The 19,589-nt window shown below is 42.3% G+C and overlaps 4 protein-coding genes across 4 annotated transcripts; 2 read left to right on the top strand and 2 right to left on the bottom strand.

Moving 5' to 3' along the window:
• Positions 1–41: 41 nt before the first annotated feature.
• Positions 42–870, bottom strand: SAPINGB_P000282 (uncharacterized protein; the record flags this gene model as incomplete). The annotated part of the gene is made up of 3 exons (XM_031995006.1): positions 42–351; positions 562–701; positions 778–870. The coding sequence occupies 3 exons, from the start codon at positions 868–870 to the stop codon at positions 42–44; spliced, it is 543 nt and encodes a 180-aa protein (XP_031850897.1).
• A 308-nt stretch (positions 871–1,178) lies between these two features.
• SAPINGB_P000283 (uncharacterized protein) lies at positions 1,179–2,416 on the top strand (the record flags this gene model as incomplete). Its single annotated transcript, XM_031995007.1, has 2 exons — positions 1,179–1,711; positions 1,939–2,416. The coding sequence occupies 2 exons, from the start codon at positions 1,179–1,181 to the stop codon at positions 2,414–2,416; spliced, it is 1,011 nt and encodes a 336-aa protein (XP_031850898.1).
• A 634-nt stretch (positions 2,417–3,050) lies between these two features.
• SAPINGB_P000284 (uncharacterized protein) lies at positions 3,051–17,031 on the top strand (the record flags this gene model as incomplete). The annotated part of the gene is made up of 3 exons (XM_031995008.1): positions 3,051–3,431; positions 3,494–3,743; positions 3,791–17,031. 3 exons carry the CDS (start codon positions 3,051–3,053, stop codon positions 17,029–17,031), a joined length of 13,872 nt encoding a protein of 4,623 aa, XP_031850899.1.
• A 154-nt stretch (positions 17,032–17,185) lies between these two features.
• On the bottom strand, positions 17,186–18,433 carry SAPINGB_P000285 (uncharacterized protein; the record flags this gene model as incomplete). The annotated part of the gene is made up of 1 exon (XM_031995009.1): positions 17,186–18,433. The coding sequence occupies one exon, from the start codon at positions 18,431–18,433 to the stop codon at positions 17,186–17,188; it is 1,248 nt and encodes a 415-aa protein (XP_031850900.1).
• Positions 18,434–19,589: the final 1,156 nt, after the last annotated feature.

The raw sequence follows: 19,589 nt of genomic DNA on the forward strand, positions 1-19,589 counted from the left end.
AAAGTTTTTATTTTTTTTTATTTAGTAATTTTTTTTTAATATTAAGCTGAAGTAGTTTCCTGTTCAAGAAGATAATCCAGCAGGAATTCCAGAGCCAGTTTAGCGAATTCAGCCATGTTTCCCGCACGGTCATGAGCATTGAACGAGGAAAAAGAACGAAGATCCTTATGAGTTTTCTTCGGCTGGCCCGTTGGTCCCACAATGGCCAGGTAAACGGTGCCTACACCTTCACTTGAGGCCCCGTCAACTCCCGTGGGTCCGGCCCAGCCAGTCTCACTGAGTGTGTATGTGCTACCGAGCTCGTATTTGAGATTACGGGCAAGTCTAAGTGCTACATCTTCACTTGGGCCGCTATATCAAATAAAAATCTAAGAGTTAGAATTTTAAATGAAAAAAGAAAAAAAATTTAGGAACCCAAAAAAAAAAAAAAAAAAAAAAAGATGATGAAAAGCCCATCGTAAGAATTTTCAAAACGGCTATTAATAACGCCATTATTATTACCATCACCACCACCAATAATTAAGTCCACACATCATATTAGACTAAAAAACAATAACATACGTATAGGACTGGATATCTTCCTCAGACCATCCACTAAGCTTCAGCCGAGACTTAAGTGAGTAGGTCAAGGTACTTCCGAGATAGCAGGAAGATGCACCAGGAACAGAGACAATGTAGGATGAAATGAGCCCACCACAGGCCTAGAGTTTAAAGTTGACGCGTTAGACGCGAATTTTATAGACAAAAAAATGGTCTCTAAAGATTCATATCACTTACCGATTCAGATATACTCAATGTCTGCTTACGCTCCTTTAGAATATCGGAGATTCGGGTGACGATTGGAATGATATCTTCAGGAGGAAATGCCATTGTGATTGATAATAAGTGTGTTTAATACTGTTGAAAAGTAGCTTATGAAGATGTTGATAAAATGTGGAGAGAAAAGCCCTTATACAAGGAAATCATTTTGGTATGTAAAGCCACCCAAAAGGCCGGGTAACCACCAAACCTATTTTTTTTTTCTTCAACCTCCAAACCTGCCATTTTGCCACTCGTAAGCCCAACAGACCCTCCTTTTTCTCTCTTCTATCACCACCACTCATTCGAAGCCAGCGAACCCATTCTCAATCTAATCTTCTTAAACTACACTTTTTAATACATATATACATACTCTTCTAATGGCTTTTGAAACAATCCTGAACTTTGCGGCCGGTTACGCCACCTACGATGAGGCCACCAAAACTGTCACTCCGCGCCCAGGTCCCGGTCGCATCACGGTGAGCAAAGACCCTCAGGAGCCTTACTACTCGTTTGCATGGGAGCCCCGCGACGGCTTTGAGCCACCAGAGACCGTTACATCTCGCGAGCCACTCCTTTTGATTCCTGGTGATGCAGAATGGGTCCACTGTCGCTCCAAGACCAATGGCCGTGTGTTTGCACTCAAGTTCCAAAGCTCTGATAAGCGCGAGTTTTTCTGGATGCAGGCTCGCACTGATGCCAAAGACAAGAACCCAGCTACACTATCATCGGAAGACAAACTGATATTATCGACTTTTCAGAAGATTCTGACCGAAGATGAGGAGGAAGAAGAAGACGAAGATGAGGACATGGAGCAGGACGACGCAGGTGCTACTACCACTAGTTCTGCCACCGCAGACTCTTCAGGCGCCGCACCAACATCGAAATCAGAAGATAGCAGCGATCACAATGCGTAAGTCTTTTTATTTATTTTTTTTTCTTATCCTTCCATGAAAAGAAGAAAGGAAAAAAAAACTTTTAAGATTATGATTAATGACTTTACAAAAAAAAAAATTATTCAATTGATGTTTTTTTAATTGAATGTTTTTTTTTTCATCCTTCATTTTTTTGTACTTTATACATTTTCATTTTTTTTTTCTTTCATTGTCACCATGTATTAATCAATTGCACCATTCTTAGAACCTCATCATTTACTTCTGGACCCCAATGGGATTCATTTGTCAAATCTGTTGCCGAACAAGTTAAACAGCGAAGTGGTAATTCCGAAGCTTCTTCCTCTTCTTCTGGGGACTTCCCAATTCTTTCAATTTCAAATGCCTTTTCAACAAGTGATTTTATTTCATACGTTGAAAAGGCTAATGAAGAACAGCTCAAGCCTCTTTTTGACCAGATGCCTGAGGAAATTACCAAAACCAAGGATGAACTGATCCGTGTCATTCGATCCTCACAGTTTGCTCAGGGCGTGGAGTCACTTTCAGGAGTCTTGCGTCAAGGTGGTTTGGGACAAGTTCTTGCAAGTGAACTTGATTTTCCTTATCAAGGTGAAGGTGTTGTAGGCTATCTCAATGGTATTTACCAGGGCGAAAAAGAAAAGAGTGAGAAGAATGAGGAGTCTACCAATAAGCAGGATAAGGATGGAGATGAATCTATGGAATAAATTAAATACCATGTTGATATGATTTTGACGATGATAATGATAATTATATGATTTAAAAAGTCTCGTAAATTTTTGGTTCTATTTGTGCAGTCAAAAGCCGATTTATCTTTTTTTTTTTTTTGCATAAACCACTACTAAAACTGCCTTTAAACTTGCATGTCGATATACTTTAATATCTCCTAAACTTTTAATAAGATCACGTACTCTTTTTTTTCCATAAAAATCCAAGCCGTTTTATTTCTTTTTATTTCATTTTTTTTATTTACATTCCAACTGATCACAAAAACAGCAACGGCGGCGGCTTTCCTTCAGTGACGACAAATAATCTGATTACATAATTGTTTATGGGGTCTCTCCTGAAATTTTTGTTGTTGTTTAGGAGCTCTCACAATAACTCAATGGGGTGACAATTCCCAACAGTCAAAAAAAAAAAAATAAAAGATTAAAAAATTCTTCACCACCACCAATATTCATTATTCTTACCAACCAACCCAATCCAAGTTAACTAATTATACACATCCATCGCTATCAAAGCAGTGTTCTAGTAGTGCAGATCTTTTGATACTACTTTAACTAAAATAATTTTTACAAATATTCTTGCTTTTACAACCACTATTTCACTGTTCCTAGTAGCATGTCCAATCCTTCCGACCACCTCTTTGCCGGAGGCGCCGGAAGAAGTCTGAGCGACCAGTTGACTGGCAGCACAGATGACCTCTCCACAACATCATCCCCAGATGTCACCGTCTTTCGCGACCAGCTCCGCAAAGTTCATGGTCGTATAGAGCGCACAGCCGTTTTGGGTGAAACTCTTCTTAGCACTGAACACGAACTTCAGCTCCACTTAGATTCCCTCAAAGATTCATCTACAACTTCGCTTCAAGACGCGTTTGATGAAGAACAGCGTCTTCAATCTAAAAAGCTTCAACAGCGAATAGCATACCTTTCAAGACAATCTGACCAACTTATGGAGGAGTCTACTTCTATCAGACCCCATGACCAATCTGACTCTTTAGTACGTTGTCTTTTTTTATTTTTTTATTTTTTTATTTTTTTTTTAATTTTAACAATTTTTAGACGCCTGTTTCCAACGAGCAATATGCACCTCCTGTGCGACATCGCCGCAGTAGAAATACTTCTTCCAAAACTGAAGATATTAACTTTGTTTCATCTATTGGCGAAAATATTCTTCAAGAATGCAGACGGTTAAATGCCCAGCTTCAGCAACGAGAGTCTCTCATTCGCAATCTTGAACAAGAACAAGAACAATTAAAATCTCAGAATCATACTCTCACTTCGCAACTATCATCAATTTCTACTGAAGATCGTATGTTAATAAGGTTTTTAAACTTTTTCCCATTCTAACTTTTCTAGAAAAACTTAAAGAAGAAAATTGGAACCTTGAAGTTCGAATTCGAGATCTTAGAGAACTAATTAAAAAATCAAATAATGCTTTATCCATGACTGCCACGGAAAGAGGTAAGCTCCAGACTGATAAAAGCAAACAACTTGACATTATTGATACCATGAAAGAAAAGGAGTCGGAGCTTGTCAAAGAGCTTGAAAAATTACGTGCCTCTAAAGAATCTACAATTACTACTTTTAAGCTTGACAACGACCAGCTAATGTCAGAAAACACTTTGCTGCAACAACAGCTCGCAGAGCTAAAAGAGGAAGTTTCTCTTTTAAATACTCAAGTTCATTCCCAGTCTCGCCAGCTTTCAATTTCAAATGATATCATAAACCGACGCCGCCAGTCTGGTGGTGAAGGCGCTTTTGATGACGATGATACTGATGATGATTCTTTCATTGGAGATGACCAAGTCCTATTAGACAGTTTTAACTCTCCTAACCATACTCAATCAAGTACTGCTGCTCTTGAATCTGAAACAGTCAAAGATTCTCTTCAACATGCCCATAAAATCATTGCTACCTTGCGTAGCAACCTAGCACGTGAAAAGGCTGAAAAGCTTGAGCTCAAGCGACAAATTTCCGATGCACAACAGAGCGAATCTGAAGGAGTTTCTGTAAGCGGCGGCACACAAAGCAACCGAAGCAGCATTTTTGCTGGTTTTAAGGGAAGCAGTACCAATAATCCCAAACGTCAGCGCACGGCTGCCCGTGGTGGCCTTGCTCGATCACTCAACCCATCTTTTACGGCTACTTTTGGAGAACCAACAAATAAGCGTTTTAGTTTTGGCTCTTCGGAAGAAGGCTGGGAAGAAAACGAAGAAAACACTAACCATTCAATATCTGATATTTTCCAGTCGACTACCGATAAAACCCCCACTACTGAAGATGATGACTACAACACTAGTCGCGAAACGCACGACTCCGGCGAAATGACTGAAACTGAAGAGGACAAAGTTGGTCACAGAAGACATACTACTGGTGGCTCCTTTTTCCCTTCTGTTAACCTCCACAACGAGGACGATGAAGATGAAGAAGAAGACGAAGATGACTTTTATGACATGGCTGGCACCAAGTCCATATTTGGCGCCGCTGCTCGCAATCACTTTTCACGTAGTGCCAGTACTCCTCAGGGTCTTTTTGCCCGGTCTAAGGATTTTGGCTCTGAAAACGATATTTCTGCCGCTGCTTCCCATCTTAGCGCTTTTGCTCAAGAAAGTGGCATGGGTTCATTTGCTAAGGGTGATAGCTTGGCATCTGAGTTTATGTCTGTGGAGGAAATTGAAAAGCTTGCATCTGATCACGGTCTTGTCACTCTTCCAATCGAAGAGTACGAAGAACTTACAAAGGAAACCCACACAAATACCTCCACTCCTGCTACCGCTGCAATTGCTACCTCTCTCACAGTTGAAGATCTCCAGGCCTCTGCTAAGTCATTGGGCTTTGTTGTTCTGTCTGAAGATGACCATAGCGCTCTTTTAAAGTCTCAGTCTCTCGAATCTTCTCTTCCGTCATTTAAACCTGTTTCAGTTCCTGTACCTATTCCTATCCCGACAGTTGCTTCCGCTCCTGAGCCTACTAGTGAAGAACTTACCAAGCTTGCCGAAAAGAAGGGTCTTCGTGTCCTTTCTGAAAAAGAATACGATAACCTGTTAAACGTTTCCCAGTCTCCCAGCGAGTCATTCATTAAGGAAAATGCTGCCAAACTTGGCTTGGTAACTCTGCAAGAACCGGAATATAAATCGATTGTTCAAAAGTCAGAAGAACCTCTTGCTAAGGAAGAGCTTGTTAAACAAGCTGAAGCTCTAGGCTTGGTTACAGTCTCTAAATCCTCCCATGATGAATTGGTTCATGCTGCTTCCAATCCCACACAAGATCTGGTAAAAGAGTACGCTGCTAAAAATAAGCTTGTTCTCATTGATGAGGACAAATACGACGATGTTCTACGTGAAGCACAAAAGCCTACTCCTGATGAAATTTCTTTCAAGGCCCAGTCTTTAGGTCTTGTCACTGTTCCTCAAGAAGAATTCGAATCTATCAAACGTACTGCAAATGAACCCACCACAGAAGAACTAGCTTCTAAGGCCAAGCATCTCGGCTTTGTTATTCTTCCTGATGATGATCACAAGTCGATTCTGCGGGCCGCCCATGAGCCTACGCCTGAAGAGCTTGCTGAAAAGGCTAAGGCTCTTGGATATGTTGCTATCCCTCAAGAGCATCATGAAGAAGTTTTGCGTGTTGCACACAAGCCCACACACGAAGAGATCACCCAAAAGGCTGAAGGTCTCGGCCTTGTTGCCCTGCATGCAGATGAACACAAGTCGTTACTGCGTGAGCTTCACGAGCCAACACATGAAGAAATTACCAAGAAGGCTGAGGATTTAGGTTTGGCTGCACTACCTGCTGATGAACTCAAGTCTCTTTTCCGCGCTGCACACGAGCCTACTCACGAGGAGCTTTCAGAAAAGGCGCAGTCACTGGGTTATGTGGTTCTTAATAAGGATGAACATGAGGAGGTGCTACGTGCTGCTCATACACCTACTCATGAAGAAATTTTATCAAAGGCTAAGAATCTTGGTCTAGTGGCTTTGCCCGTTGACGACCATCAGTCGCTCTTAAGAGCCGCCCATGAGCCTACTCCTGAAGAGCTTGCTGAAAAGGCTAAGTCTCTTGGCTATGTAGCCCTTCCTAAGGATGACCACGAAGCTACTGTTCGGGCTGCCAATGATCCTACACATGAGGAAATTTTGACTAAGGCTGAGAAGCTTGGTTTAATAGCTCTTCCTGTCGATGACCACAAGTCACTTCTCCGCGCTGTTCATGAGCCTACACCTGAAGAGCTTGCTGAAAAGGCAAAGACCCTTGGTTATGTTGCTGTTCCCAAGGACGATCACGAAGCTACTCTGCGTGCTGTTAATGAACCCACTCATGAGGAAATTTTGACTAAGGCCGAGAAACTAGGCCTTGTTGCTCTTCCTGTCGACGACCATAAGTCTCTTCTAAGAGCTGCCCACGAGCCCACACCCGAAGAACTTGCAGAAAAGGCTAAATCTCTTGGCTATGTAGCCATTCCTAAGGACGATCACGAAGCTACTCTGCGTGCTGTTAATGAGCCCACTCATGAGGAAATTTCGACTAAGGCCGAGAAACTAGGCCTTGTTGCTCTTCCTGTCGACGACCATAAGTCTCTTCTAAGAGCTGCCCACGAGCCCACACCCGAAGAACTTGCAGAAAAGGCTAAATCTCTTGGCTATGTAGCCATTTCTAAGGACGACCACGAAGCTACTCTGCGTGCTGTTAACGAGCCTACACATGAGGAAATTTTGACTAAGGCTGAGAAGCTTGGTTTAATTGCTCTTCCTGTCGACGACCATAAGTCTCTTCTAAGAGCTGCCCATGAGCCTACACCTGAGGAACTTTCTGAAAAGGCTAAATCTCTTGGCTATGTAGCCATTCCTAAGGACGATCACGAAGCTACTCTGCGTGCTGTTAATGAGCCCACTCATGAGGAAATTTCGACTAAGGCCGAGAAACTAGGCCTTGTTGCCCTTCCTGTCGACGACCATAAGTCTCTTCTAAGAGCTGCCCATGAGCCTACACCTGAGGAACTTTCTGAAAAGGCTGAGGCTCTTGGTTACGTTGCTCTTCATAAAGATAATCACAAAGAGCTAACTCGAGCTCTTACAAAGGAAGAAATTTCTGAAAAGGCCAAAGCTCTTGGGTTTGTTACTTTGTCTGAAGCCGAACACACCAAGTTGGTTCATTCTGTTGAGGAGCCCACGGAAGAAGAATTAACAGCTCGTGCAGAGTCCAAGAATCTCCAGCTTGTTCCTAAGGACGAGTACGTAAAATTGCTGCGCAAGGCTGAAGACCCTACTCAAGAAGAAATTTCTGAAAAAGCTAAGGTTCTTGGTCTTGTTCCTCTTACCGTTGCTGGTCATACTTCTCTGTTACGACAAGCTAACTCCCCAACCATTGAAGAACTTAAAGCTAAGGCTGAAAGCCAAAACTATACTTTGCTTCCTTCAGAAAAGCTTAAGACCCTTTACGAGACTGCAGAATCACCCTCTCTTGAATTCTTAAATTCCAAGGCTTCTCTACTTGACAATATTGTTATTCCTAAAGAAGAGTATGCTTCCCTTACTCGTCAAGCAAATGAACCTACTAAGGATGAAATTTTCTCTAAGGCTAAAAATCTTAGTCTCATTGCTGTTGATACTTCTGAGTACGACAATCTTTTGCGTCGTGCGAACGAGCCTTCTTCTGATGAAATTAAGGCTGCTGCTGACAAGGCTCATCTTACGGCTGTTTCTGTTTCTGAGTATGATGAAATTGTCCGCAAAGCCAACCAGCCTTCTCAGGATGAAGTTATTGATGCTGCCAAGTCATTTAATCTCATTGCCATTCCTGAGTCTGATCATAACGAACTTATACGGTCGGTGGACAACCCTACGGAAGAAGAAATTTCCAAGAGAGCTGCTTCCATTGGGTTTTCTGTGTTAGCTACCTCTAAACTCAAGTCTCTTGAAGATCCTTCATCTGCGGACGTTGCTAAGTATGCTTTGAAGCATAATCTCCATGTTTGCCCAGTATCCGAGTTTGAAGAGCTCACTCGACCCTTAACTGTTTCTGAGATTGAGTCTAAGGCTCAAGCCCTTGGTCTGGTTGCAGTTGAGAGTGACAAATATGAAGATCTTGTCCGTAAGACCACTAAGCCAGCCAAGGAGGAAGTTGCTGCCGCTGCTTCTACCTTAGGTCTTACTGTGGTGGAAGACGGTAAATATGAGGAGCTTGTTCGGTCTGCTGAAACACCCACTGTTGAAGAGCTTGCTGCTAAGGCCAAGTCTCTTGACAGTATTATTGTTTCTGAGAAAGACTACAATGCTTTGCGCGAGCTTTCCGAAAAACCTTCTGCAGGTCATATTGAGAAGGTCGCTAAAACTGCTGGACTTGTTGCTATAACTTCTGCTGTTTATGACAAGCTTGTTTCTGAAGCAAATGAACCATCTCTTGAGCATATCAATTCCAAGGCTGCCGCTCATGGTCTTTCCACCATTCCTTCCAGAGATTTGGATGAGCTTAACCGCAAGTCTTCAAAACCTACCACTGAAGAGCTTGCTACTCTTGCTTCGTCTTTGAACTACGTTGCTATTACTTCTGCTGCACACAATGAACTTGTTAGAGCATCCAAGTCTCCTACTCAAGAAGAGCTTAAGGCTAAAGCATCTGATCTTAACCTTGTTGTTGTTCCTAAGGAAGAGTTTGAAACCTTGTCTACTGATGCCAACTCGCCATCTAAGGAGCGCATTATCGAAAAGGCTTCTAAGCTGAATCTCAGTGCTGTTCCTACTGAGGAGTACAATGAACTCAAGCACTTAGCCCACAACCCCACTAGCGATGAGCTTCGAAAGATGGCCGCAGAGCTTAATTACAGCCTCATTGAAACGAAGGATATCGAAATTTTGAAACGTGAAGCCGAATCTCCCACAAAGGATGAACTTATTTCTAAGGCTGCTACTTTAGGCTTTGCCCTCTTGCCCAATGATGAGCTAGTTGAGCTAAGACGCAAGCCATCTAAAGAAGAGGCCTCACAAGCTGTCGAAGAGCACGGCCTTATTGCTGTTCCTGTTGGTCAGTATGAATCAATTCGTGAGGCTGCTAACCGACCTATTGACGAAGATTTTGTTAAGTCTGCTGCTGCTTCTCTTGGTCTTGCAACTCTTTCTACCAGTGCCCTTGCTCTTTTGCAAAACCCCAAACCTCCTACTTTGGAAGAAATTACTACTCTTGCTAAAAAGGACGGTCATGATGTCATATCTTTGGAAGAGTTAAAGGCTCTGCGTAGCCCGCCTGCACCGACTGCCCCTGAAGTTACTACTCTTGCCAAACGTTACGGTCTTGTCACTGTTGAGCAGAGCGAATATGATGATCTCAAGAAGCCTTACAGCCCAACAGCTGAAGAAATTGAAAAGCAAGCCACATCTCATGGTCTTGTTGTCGTTCCTACTGTTGATTTCAAGGAGTTACAGAATCCCTCTGTTGCGGTTCTTGAAGAGAAGCTTTCTACCTATGGTAAAACTGCAGTATCTGTAGATGCTCTTGAAAGTCTCAAGAATCCCTCTAGAGAAACTGTTCTTTCACAAGCCAAGAGCTACGATCTTATTCCTCTTACTAAAGATGAGCACAATGACCTTAAGCGCAAGTCTGAAAAGCCGTCACTGACTGAGATTTCTCTTTTTGCTGGTGCTTTAGGATCTGCTATTATTGGCAAGTCTGCGCTTGAAACTCTTAAACAGCGTGCCGACTCTCCTACTGCTGCAGATATTAAGGGTAATGCTTCCAAGCTTGGTCTTGCTACTATTCCTGTAGGTGAGCTTGAAGTTCTTCATAAACGTGCTGAGTCACCAACTTTTGCGACTGTTGAAGGATTTGCCAAACAGCATGATGCTGTCGTCATTCCTGTCAAGGATTTCAATTCAATTAAAAAGACCGCTACTGAGCCAGAACAAATGGAGGTCGAGGCATTTGCTGCCAAACTTGGTCTTACTCTTCTTGCTACCTCGAAGCTTGAATCTATGGAAAAGCGCATCAATCATCCTACGGTGGAAGATCTCAAGAAAGACTCTTTTACTCTTGGTTACACTGTTGTTTCTCAGAAAAATTTTGATTCTCTCAACGCTCAACTTGAGCATCCATCTGTTGAATACTTAACTAGCAAAGCCCATGCTGAAGGATATGCCTTTGTTCCTGAAGCCGAGTACAAGGAAATCTCGCTTAAGGCAAATGAGCCTTCTATTTCTCACATCTCAGATTGTGCTGCTTCTCAAGGTCATGTTGTTGTTTCTCAAGATAGTTACAATCAACTTAAGGAGACTGCTGAAAATCCCAAGGAAGATGACGTCAAGTCCAAGGCTTCCAAGCTTGGTCTTGCTGTCCTTGCTACTGCTTCTTTGGCTGAGCTCCAGAAGAAGGCTGAAAATCCTGACTTTGACTCCATTACCAAATTTGCTGCTTCTCACGACTCTGTTATTGTTAAAAAATCTGAATACGAAGACCTGAAATCAAAGGTTGAGAAACCTGAAAAGGAATCGGTTGATGAGTATGCTAAATCTCTTGGCTTTGTTTTGGTTCCAAACGACGATGCTAAACTTCTTGACAAGCCTACATTTGAATTCTTGCAGCAACAATCTTCGAAACTGGATGCTACCATTATCCCCAATTCTAGTCTTACTGTCCTTAATGAGCATCTTCAAAAGCCTACTCGTGAGGAACTTGAAGAGCTTGGCGCTGCTAGTGATTTGGCTGTTGTCTCGTCTGCTCATCTTTCTGAGCTTGAGAGAAAGGCTAATACTCCTTCCAAGGAAGAAGTTGAATCTCTTGCACAGGGTCTCAACTATTCTTTGATTTCGATTGAAAGTCTTCAAGATCTTAAGACTCGTGCTGATGAGCCAACCAGGGCTGATCTGGAACGAGCCGGTAAGAAACTTGGCCTTTTTGTTGTTCCCAAGGAAGACTTTGAACATATTGAAGGTCTTGCTAAGGAACCTACTGTTGACCATATCACTGAGCACGCAGAAAAACTTGGTCACAAAGTGGTTCCTGCTGATGAGTACAATGAAATTCATGCCAGAGCCACTTCTCCTACTTTAGAACACTTGACTTCTCATGCTGAAACTCAAGGTCACAAGGTTATTTCTATTGAAGAGTACAATGAAATTCACGCTAAGGCTACTGCTCCTTCCATTGAACACTTGACTTCTCATGCAGGGTCTCAAGGTCACAAGATTGTTCCTGTTGAGGAGTACGAGGCAATTTATTCTAAGGCTACAGCTCCCACTCTTGAACACCTGGCATCTCATGCTGAGACCCAGGGCCATAAGGTTGTTCCTGTTGAAGAGTACAATGACATCCATGCCAGAGCTACATCTCCTTCTCTTGAACATCTTGCTACTCACGCTGAAACTAAGAGACACAAGATCGTTCCTGTTGAAGAGTATAATGACATTCAAGCTAAGGCCACTACTCCCACAATTGAGCATTTAGCATCTCACGCAGAGACTCAGGGTCACAAGGTTGTACCTATTGAGGAGTACAACGCCCTTCATACTAAAGCAACGGCCCCCACTATTGAGGATCTTTCTTCTCATGCAGAGGCTCATGGCCATAAGGTCGTGCCTGTTGCTACGTTTGAAGAAATTAATGCTAAGGCGACGGCACCTACTCTTGAACATTTGGCATCTCATGCTGAAACTCAGGGCCATAAGATTGTTCCTGTTGAGGAATACAATGACATTCATGCCAGAGCTACATCTCCCTCTCTTGAACATCTTGCTGCTCACGCTGAATCGCAAGGTCATAAAATTGTACCGGTTGAGGAATACAATGCAATTCACGCTAAAGCTACTGCTCCTACTCTTGAGGATCTTTCTTCTCACGCTGAGACTCAAGGCCACAAGATTGTGCCTGTTGCTGTATTTGATGAAATTCATGCCAAAGCCACTGCTCCTAGCATTGAACATTTGGCAGCTCAAGCCGAGTCGCAAGGCCATAAGGTTGTTCCTGCTGATGAGTACAATGACATTCATTCTAAGGCTACTGCTCCTACTATTGAGCATTTGACATCTCATGCCGAGACCCAAGGTCATAAGATTGTTTCTGTTGAAGATTACGATGCAATCCATGCCAAGGCCAATTCTCCCACTTTCGATGACTTGGCTGTTCATGCTAAAAATATGGACCACAAGCTTCTTTCTGCCGCAGAATATGATGAGCTTCATAACAAGGCCAACAATCCATCTGTTGAAATAGTTACTGGTCATGCTGCTGCATTTGGTCACAAGGTTGTTCCTGAAGAGGAGTATAAGAATTTGGAAGCTAAGGCTAACAGTCCTTCTATATCTCAGCTTTCAGAGCACGCTGATGCTGCTGGACACCAAGTTATTTCTAAGGAGGAGTACAGTAAACTCAAGGATGCCGCCGAGAATCCTGATGAAGGCACAGTAAAGTCTCATGCTTCTAAACTTGGTCTTTCTATTATTGGCATTTCTGCATTAACTTCGCTTGAGAAAAAGGCGAATGAACCTGACTTTAGGGATTTGGAGAGTCATGCTGATAAACACGACTCTATCTTGGTCAAGAAGGCTGATTATGATACTCTTGCTGCCAAGGCAAACGCTACACCTACCTTATCTGATGTCACTAAATCGGCCGAAGATCTTGGATTTACTTTGGTTCTTAAAAAGGAAAGTGAACTTCTCAAGAACCCTACTTTGGAATACCTGGAAGAACAATCATCCAAGCTTGATGCTACTCTAATTTCCAACTCTCAACTTAGTGTGTTGAACTCCAATCTCAAGGCACCTACCCGTGAAGAACTCGAATCACTTGGAAAGACAAATAACTTTGCCGTTATTCCATCATCACAATTAGAAGAGTTGAAGCGTACAGCACACAATCCTAACAAAGAGGATCTTGACAAGCTTGCAGTCAGCTTTGGCTGTGCCGTTATTCCTGTCGACACTCTTTCTTCTCTTAAGCGGCGTGCAGATGATCCCACACAAGAAGACTTGGAGCGTGTTACATCTAAGCACAACCTGTCTCTTATTCCTTCTGAGGAACTTAGTGAACTTGAGCGCAAAGCCAATGAGCCCACTCTTAGTGAGCTTGAAGACGGTTTGTCTCGATTCAAACTGTTGTCGGTGCCGCAAGATGAAGTCGACGAATGGAAACGTAAGCTTTCTAAGCCTACTACTGTCGAGCTTAATGAACTCAGCAAGGCTGTTGGCTACATCGCTGTGCCAAATGATGAGTTTGAGGTTATGGAGAAAAATCTTAATGAGCCTGATTTAGACTTTATTTTGCAACAAAACAAGCGTCTTGGCCTTGCAGGTGTCACATCCCAGGAGTACGAAAATCTGCAAAAGTCGCTGCGGGAGCCTTCTAAGACTGATTTGGAGACTTTAGCTTCTAAGCTTGGACTTGTGTTGATTACCAAAGAGCTTTATTCCACTATAAATGAGCGTAAGGGTAGTTTGAGTGAGGCATCTTCTCAATCTGACCGTAAGGTTGGTTCTGTTCTTGCGCGCAAGGAACACTTTGAAGACATTATTCGACAATCATCAGCCTCTGAGTCAAGTGCACATGGTGAAAAGGTTATTGAATCCATGCGTTCTCTTGGCTATGTCCCTGTTGCTTCTGATGAGTACAAACGACTCGTTGATAATCAAAAGGAGTACAAGCCTACTCGCCGTGATGTTTTACGTACTGCCAAGGAATTTGGACTTGTTGCTATTCCTGCTGATGAATACAAGGTGCTATTGAAGCGCAATCCTTCTGCTGGATCTTCATCAGCTATTGCTGGTGTTGCAGGTGTTGCAGGTGCTGCAGCTGGTGCTCTGCTTGCCGAATCATCAAGCTTGGACGACTTAGTTACACGTTCTAGACCTGGTACTCCTACAAATAAGATGCCGAGGTCCATGTCGGCATCTAAGTTGCTTAAGCCTGTTTCTACAGATGAGGACATTACCGTTGAAACCGTTCCTACGGAGTATCTTTCTTCTCTTAGAAAGATTGTTGAGTCTCCTTCTAAGGACGATATTGTTATGCTGGCAAAGAAACTTGATTTGGCAGTTATGCCTACTAAGGTTGATGAGAGCAGTGATTTTGTTGCTGTTCCAATTGCAGAATACCAAAAACTTATTACCAAGCCGCCTGTTGTTGCAACTAAGACTGAAGCATATGAAGAAATGGAAGCCACTGAAGCCAAACGCAACTCACAGGTTCTTAAACGCTCTAGTACTCCACTTTTCCATGATGCATTTGAGACTCCTGAAGATCTTAAGAGACACAGCTATCTTTCTGATGCTCCTGTTACTGAGGAGGATGTCGAAGCTGCTAATCAAGCTAAGGAACAAGTTGAGCTTGCAGCTAAGAGTCTTGGGCTTGTTATATTGAGTAATGTGGAGATGCAAAGTATTCAAAATAATGCATCTGAGGCTCTCAAAGCTCTTGAGCTTAGTAAGCTTGAAACTAAGTCGCTTGAGGAGTCTCGGGCAAACGTTGCTCGTGCATTAGAGGAGAAGAATGCGGAGACAGCTAAGGCAGTTGCACAGAGTCAGGCTGAAGCCATCAAGGCGATTGAAGTGGCCAAGGCTGCTGCAGAAGAAGCTCAAGCTGAGGCAACTAGAATTATTTCTGAGACTAAGATTGCTAGCACTCGTGCTATTCGCTTGAGTCAAGTTCGGGTGGATGATCTTGAACGCCAGGTTGAAGATCTTAAGGCTGATTCATTGGAGAAACAAGCTGAAGCACTCGGGTTTGTGCTGGTTGAAAAGGAAGATTACAGCAAACTTAAGAGTCATCAAGGATCAAAGACGACTGCAGTTCCTGTGCCCATTCCTGTTCCTGTTTTGGGGGCTACGAAAGAGGTGCCTGTTACTTCTGCAGTTAAAGTTTCTGTTCCAGTGCCTACTCAAAAGGCTCTTACTACAGAAGAAATTAGTGCTCTTGCAGCCAAGCGCGGTTATACTTTGGTTTCTGAAAAAGAAAAGAAAAACTTACAGCTTTCTACTGAAGAAATTGAAGCCCAAGCAAATCGTCTTGGCTTACACTTGTTGAATGATCGTGATTATAAGAAATTGAATACTGCTCCTCAACAAGAAGCAGCACTCAGAACTTCAGCCCAACGTCTTGGAATGTCTATTATTTCGACACAAGAATATGAAATATTGATGAAGGTTAAGGAAGATAAGAAGAAGACGGAAGCAATGGTTGCAGAGCTTAAGCCTGGATTTGTACAAGTGCCATTGCCACTTTACAGGGAGCTTAGAGCTCGGACAGGAAATGAAGCTGTTAATAGAGATAATATTCGGTTTTATGCCGAGAAGCTTGGTTTTGTTGCGGTGAGTGGGGCCGAGTATCAGGCTTTGAAGGAAGGCCGTGGAGAAGGTGGTATTGCGACGCCCACTGGCAATGGTGAAGGAGAAGGACCGTTATTGCGGGAAGTTAAGGGAGCACCTGTTATTCGCAGTGTGTCCACTCAGTTTAACACATCTACGCCGACGGATGAGGGCTGGCAATCTGCTGTTGTTGATGATCAGCAGTCATCTGCGGAGAATACGCCAACTGAGGATACTTTCAAGGCAATTCATAGAGACGAGTCGTTAAACACATTGAACACTAAGCGCGGACCGGTTGAGCAGCAGGTGAAGACTCTCGGATCCGAGGGTATATCAAGTATGTTGGTGGATATTCCTGAAAGTACTGGTACTGTTATCAGAAGGCCACATACAGTGGCTGCAGTAAATGCAGTTAGCGCCAGTGCTGCTGGACCTGAACCAAGTCCCGTCGCGGCAAGCATTATGAATGTTAGTGCATTGTCTATTCACAGCCACAACACACTTTCTGATCGTGGCATGATTCAATACATTACTCAAGTTGTCATAGGTGAATATTTGCACAAGTATACTCGTCGTCTGGGTATGAGTGGTATTTCAGATAACCGTCACCAGAGATATTTCTGGGTGCATCCTTATACCATGACATTGTACTGGAGCAACGATAATCCTGCTCTTGAGACACGATCAAATGGTAAGAGTAAGTCAGTTGCTATTACAAGTGTGCGGTCAGTTGAGGATCATAACCCACTGCCACCTGGTATTTACCATCGCAGTTTGGTGATTGAGTCGCCTGAACGAACCATTAAGGTTACATGTCCAACTCGCCAGCGTCATAATATTTGGTACACATCGTTGAAATATTTATTGCAGCGGTCTGTTGAGGTTACGAAGGAGGCTGAGGCTGCTTCTGCAGCTGAGTTTGAGGATACTGCTGAGAGTGTGATTGAAGAATATTTTGAACAGACTCCTGATGTGCGGACGACACGGGAGCGGGTGAGAACACCGAGTTATGCGCTTAACTCCCCGCACCGATCTGTGAGTCGGATGTCTACTATTCGGCATACAGTTGCACCGGAACTGAATGGAGTTTCCGGATCTGCATTACGTGGAGGATCATCATCGTCGCGAGCTGCGTCGACTCGATATAGCAGTGTTCCTGCAACATTGCGTCACCGGTCGCAACGGTCAATTGACGGAAGCGAAAGTGCGCGGTTGTTAACACCGCAGCCACTACAACAACAACAACAACAGCAGCAACACCGGATGACTAGTTTGAGAACGGGGCCTAATAGTGCTCCTTTATCTTGATTTTTTTGATTTTGTTTTTTTGATTTTTTGATTTTGTTTTTTGATTTTGTTGTTTTTTATTTTGGATAGTAATTTTTGGTTGTTTTTTTTTTTTATTCTTTATATACTTTTAGTTTTTTTTTTAAATATATATATATATATATGTTTATTTTAATTATTGAGCGTATTCCTTGTTAAAACTTCTTCCAATGACCATGCGACGGATTTCGCTGGTACCACCACCAATTTCATAGAGTTTTGCGTCACGAAGAAGTCTTCCTACCGAAGTTTCATTGACATAGCCCATACCACCCATACATTGAATAGCGTCAAGACAAACTTCAGTAGCACGTTCAGCAGAATAGAGCAGGGCACCAGCTGAGTCACGGGCTGTGAGAACACCGGCATCAGCAGCACGTGCAGCTTCATATGCATAAGCTCTTGAAGAAGCAAATTTTGTATACATGTCAGCCATTTTCCCTTGGATAAGTTGGAAGTGGGCAATTGGTTGATCAAATTGGGTTCGTTGGTGGACATATGGAAGAGTTTCATCAAGAGCAGCACGCATAAGACCAAGAGGACCACCACAGAGAAGTAAACGTTCGTAATCAAGACCAGTCATGAGAACATAAACACCCCTGTTGAGTTGACCAAGAATATTTTCTTTAGGGACAAAGACATTATCAAAAACAAGTTCACCAGTGTTTGAGCCGCGCATACCAAGTTTATCAAGTTTACGAGAGACAGAGAATCCAGGCATTGTTTTTTCAATAATGAATGTTGTAATACCCTTTGGACCTTTAGTGGGGTCAGTTTTGGCATAGACTACCAGAGTGTCAGCATCAGGACCGTTTGTAATCCAAAGTTTTGTACCATTTAGAATATAACCAGAACCATCATCAGTTGGTTTAGCAGTGAGTTTCATAGAAACAACATCGGAACCAGCACCAGCTTCAGACATGGCCAAAGCACCAATTTTATTACCAGCAATAAGATCTGGTAGATATTTTTTGCCTTGTTCTGGGGTTACATAACGAGAAAGTTGATTAATGCAGAGGTTAGAGTGAGCAACATAAGAAAGACCAATTGAACCTGAAGCACGTGAAAGTTCTTCCATGACGACAAGATGAGCCATGTATCCAGCTTTTAATCCACCGTATTCTTCAGCAGCGGTAATTCCGAGAAGTCCGGCATCACCCATTTTCTTCCATAATTGGTTAGGGAAATTATTTTCAAGATCTGTTTGGTGAGCCACGGCTGGGGTAATTTCTGCTTTACAAAAGTCGACAGTAGCTTGACGAAGTTCCTCAACTTCTTCAGGTGTTGCAGTGGCATAACCACGAGCATAGAGGATTGCAGCTCTTGTTGTTGGAAATTTAGACCAAGAATGTTTGAGAAATGTAGGTCTGAGAGATCTGATCATTATTTATTGGAATTTTTTATAGATAACTGATAGAATTAAAAATAAAAATAAAAATAAAAATTTAAATGAAGAATATTGTATTTTAATGAAAAATTGATTATTATTGTATTATAAGAATTACTTTTTTTTTTTTTTTTTTTTTTTTTCTGAGAACGTCTAATGGTCTGCTTTTATATCTTTTGTCAGAAGGGTTTTGAATTTTTTATTTTTTATTTTTTATTTTTTGTTTCTCCAGCCTCTCTCACTGTGGCTCCGGGGTCTGTCCCGAATGTGGGGGTGAGGAGGGCAAGGCGGGGCGGGGCTGAAAGAAAGAAAGAAAGAAAGAAATAAATAAAATGTCTATGTGTGTGTGAAAAAAAAAAAAAAAAAAAAAAAAAGTGGGGAAATCAGCCGTTCGGAACTCGTGTAGTGACCGATCACGTGACCGGGTCTTTTCACCCCGCATTTTTTTTCATTTTTTTTTATTTTTTCTCTCCACTCACAAGAGATGCTTATGTGGGGGGGGAGGAAGAAATAAAAAAAAAACTTTCTTCAATAAATAAATAAATAAATAAATAAATAAATAAATCAATCAAACAATCAATCAATCAATCACTCACTCACTCACTCACTCACTCACTCACTCACTCACTCACTCACTCACTCATAAAAAAAAAAAATCTCCGTGGTTTTTCCCGGATTCACAAGACCTGCGGTATCCGTCGTGGCCACCGGGAAATATAGTTGTAGTAGTAACCGTTGTTGTTATTATCAATGTCGGGATCCAACTAATTTATAAAAAAAAAAAAGAGCTGTGCCGACAAAAAAAAATGTTTTTAGATATTCCCCCTATCCCCGCCGAAAAGAAAGAATCACCAAAAGTAAAAAGTAAAAAATAAAAAATAAAAAATAAAAAATAAAAAATAAAAAATAAAAATAAAAAAAAGATTTATTAAATAAACCTTAAAAGGAAACCAAAGTTACCGCCGTTGATCTGCCGGATTTCAAAATCTATAGGTTCGTTGCCGTAGGTGCTCCGTCGTCCCGGCCGGTTCTGCGGGGAATTTCTTTTTGCTAAAAAAAAGGCCATATGAAGAAGAAGGAAAAAATAACCACACATAAACACACATTTATATTTATATTTATATATATATATATAAAGATACACCGGTTGTTA

This window comes from Magnusiomyces paraingens (assembly GCF_902498895.1).
Source record: "Magnusiomyces paraingens strain CBS 517.90 genome assembly, contig: contig1, whole genome shotgun sequence".
In the NCBI taxonomy this organism is placed as follows: domain Eukaryota; kingdom Fungi; phylum Ascomycota; class Dipodascomycetes; order Dipodascales; family Dipodascaceae; genus Magnusiomyces; species Magnusiomyces paraingens.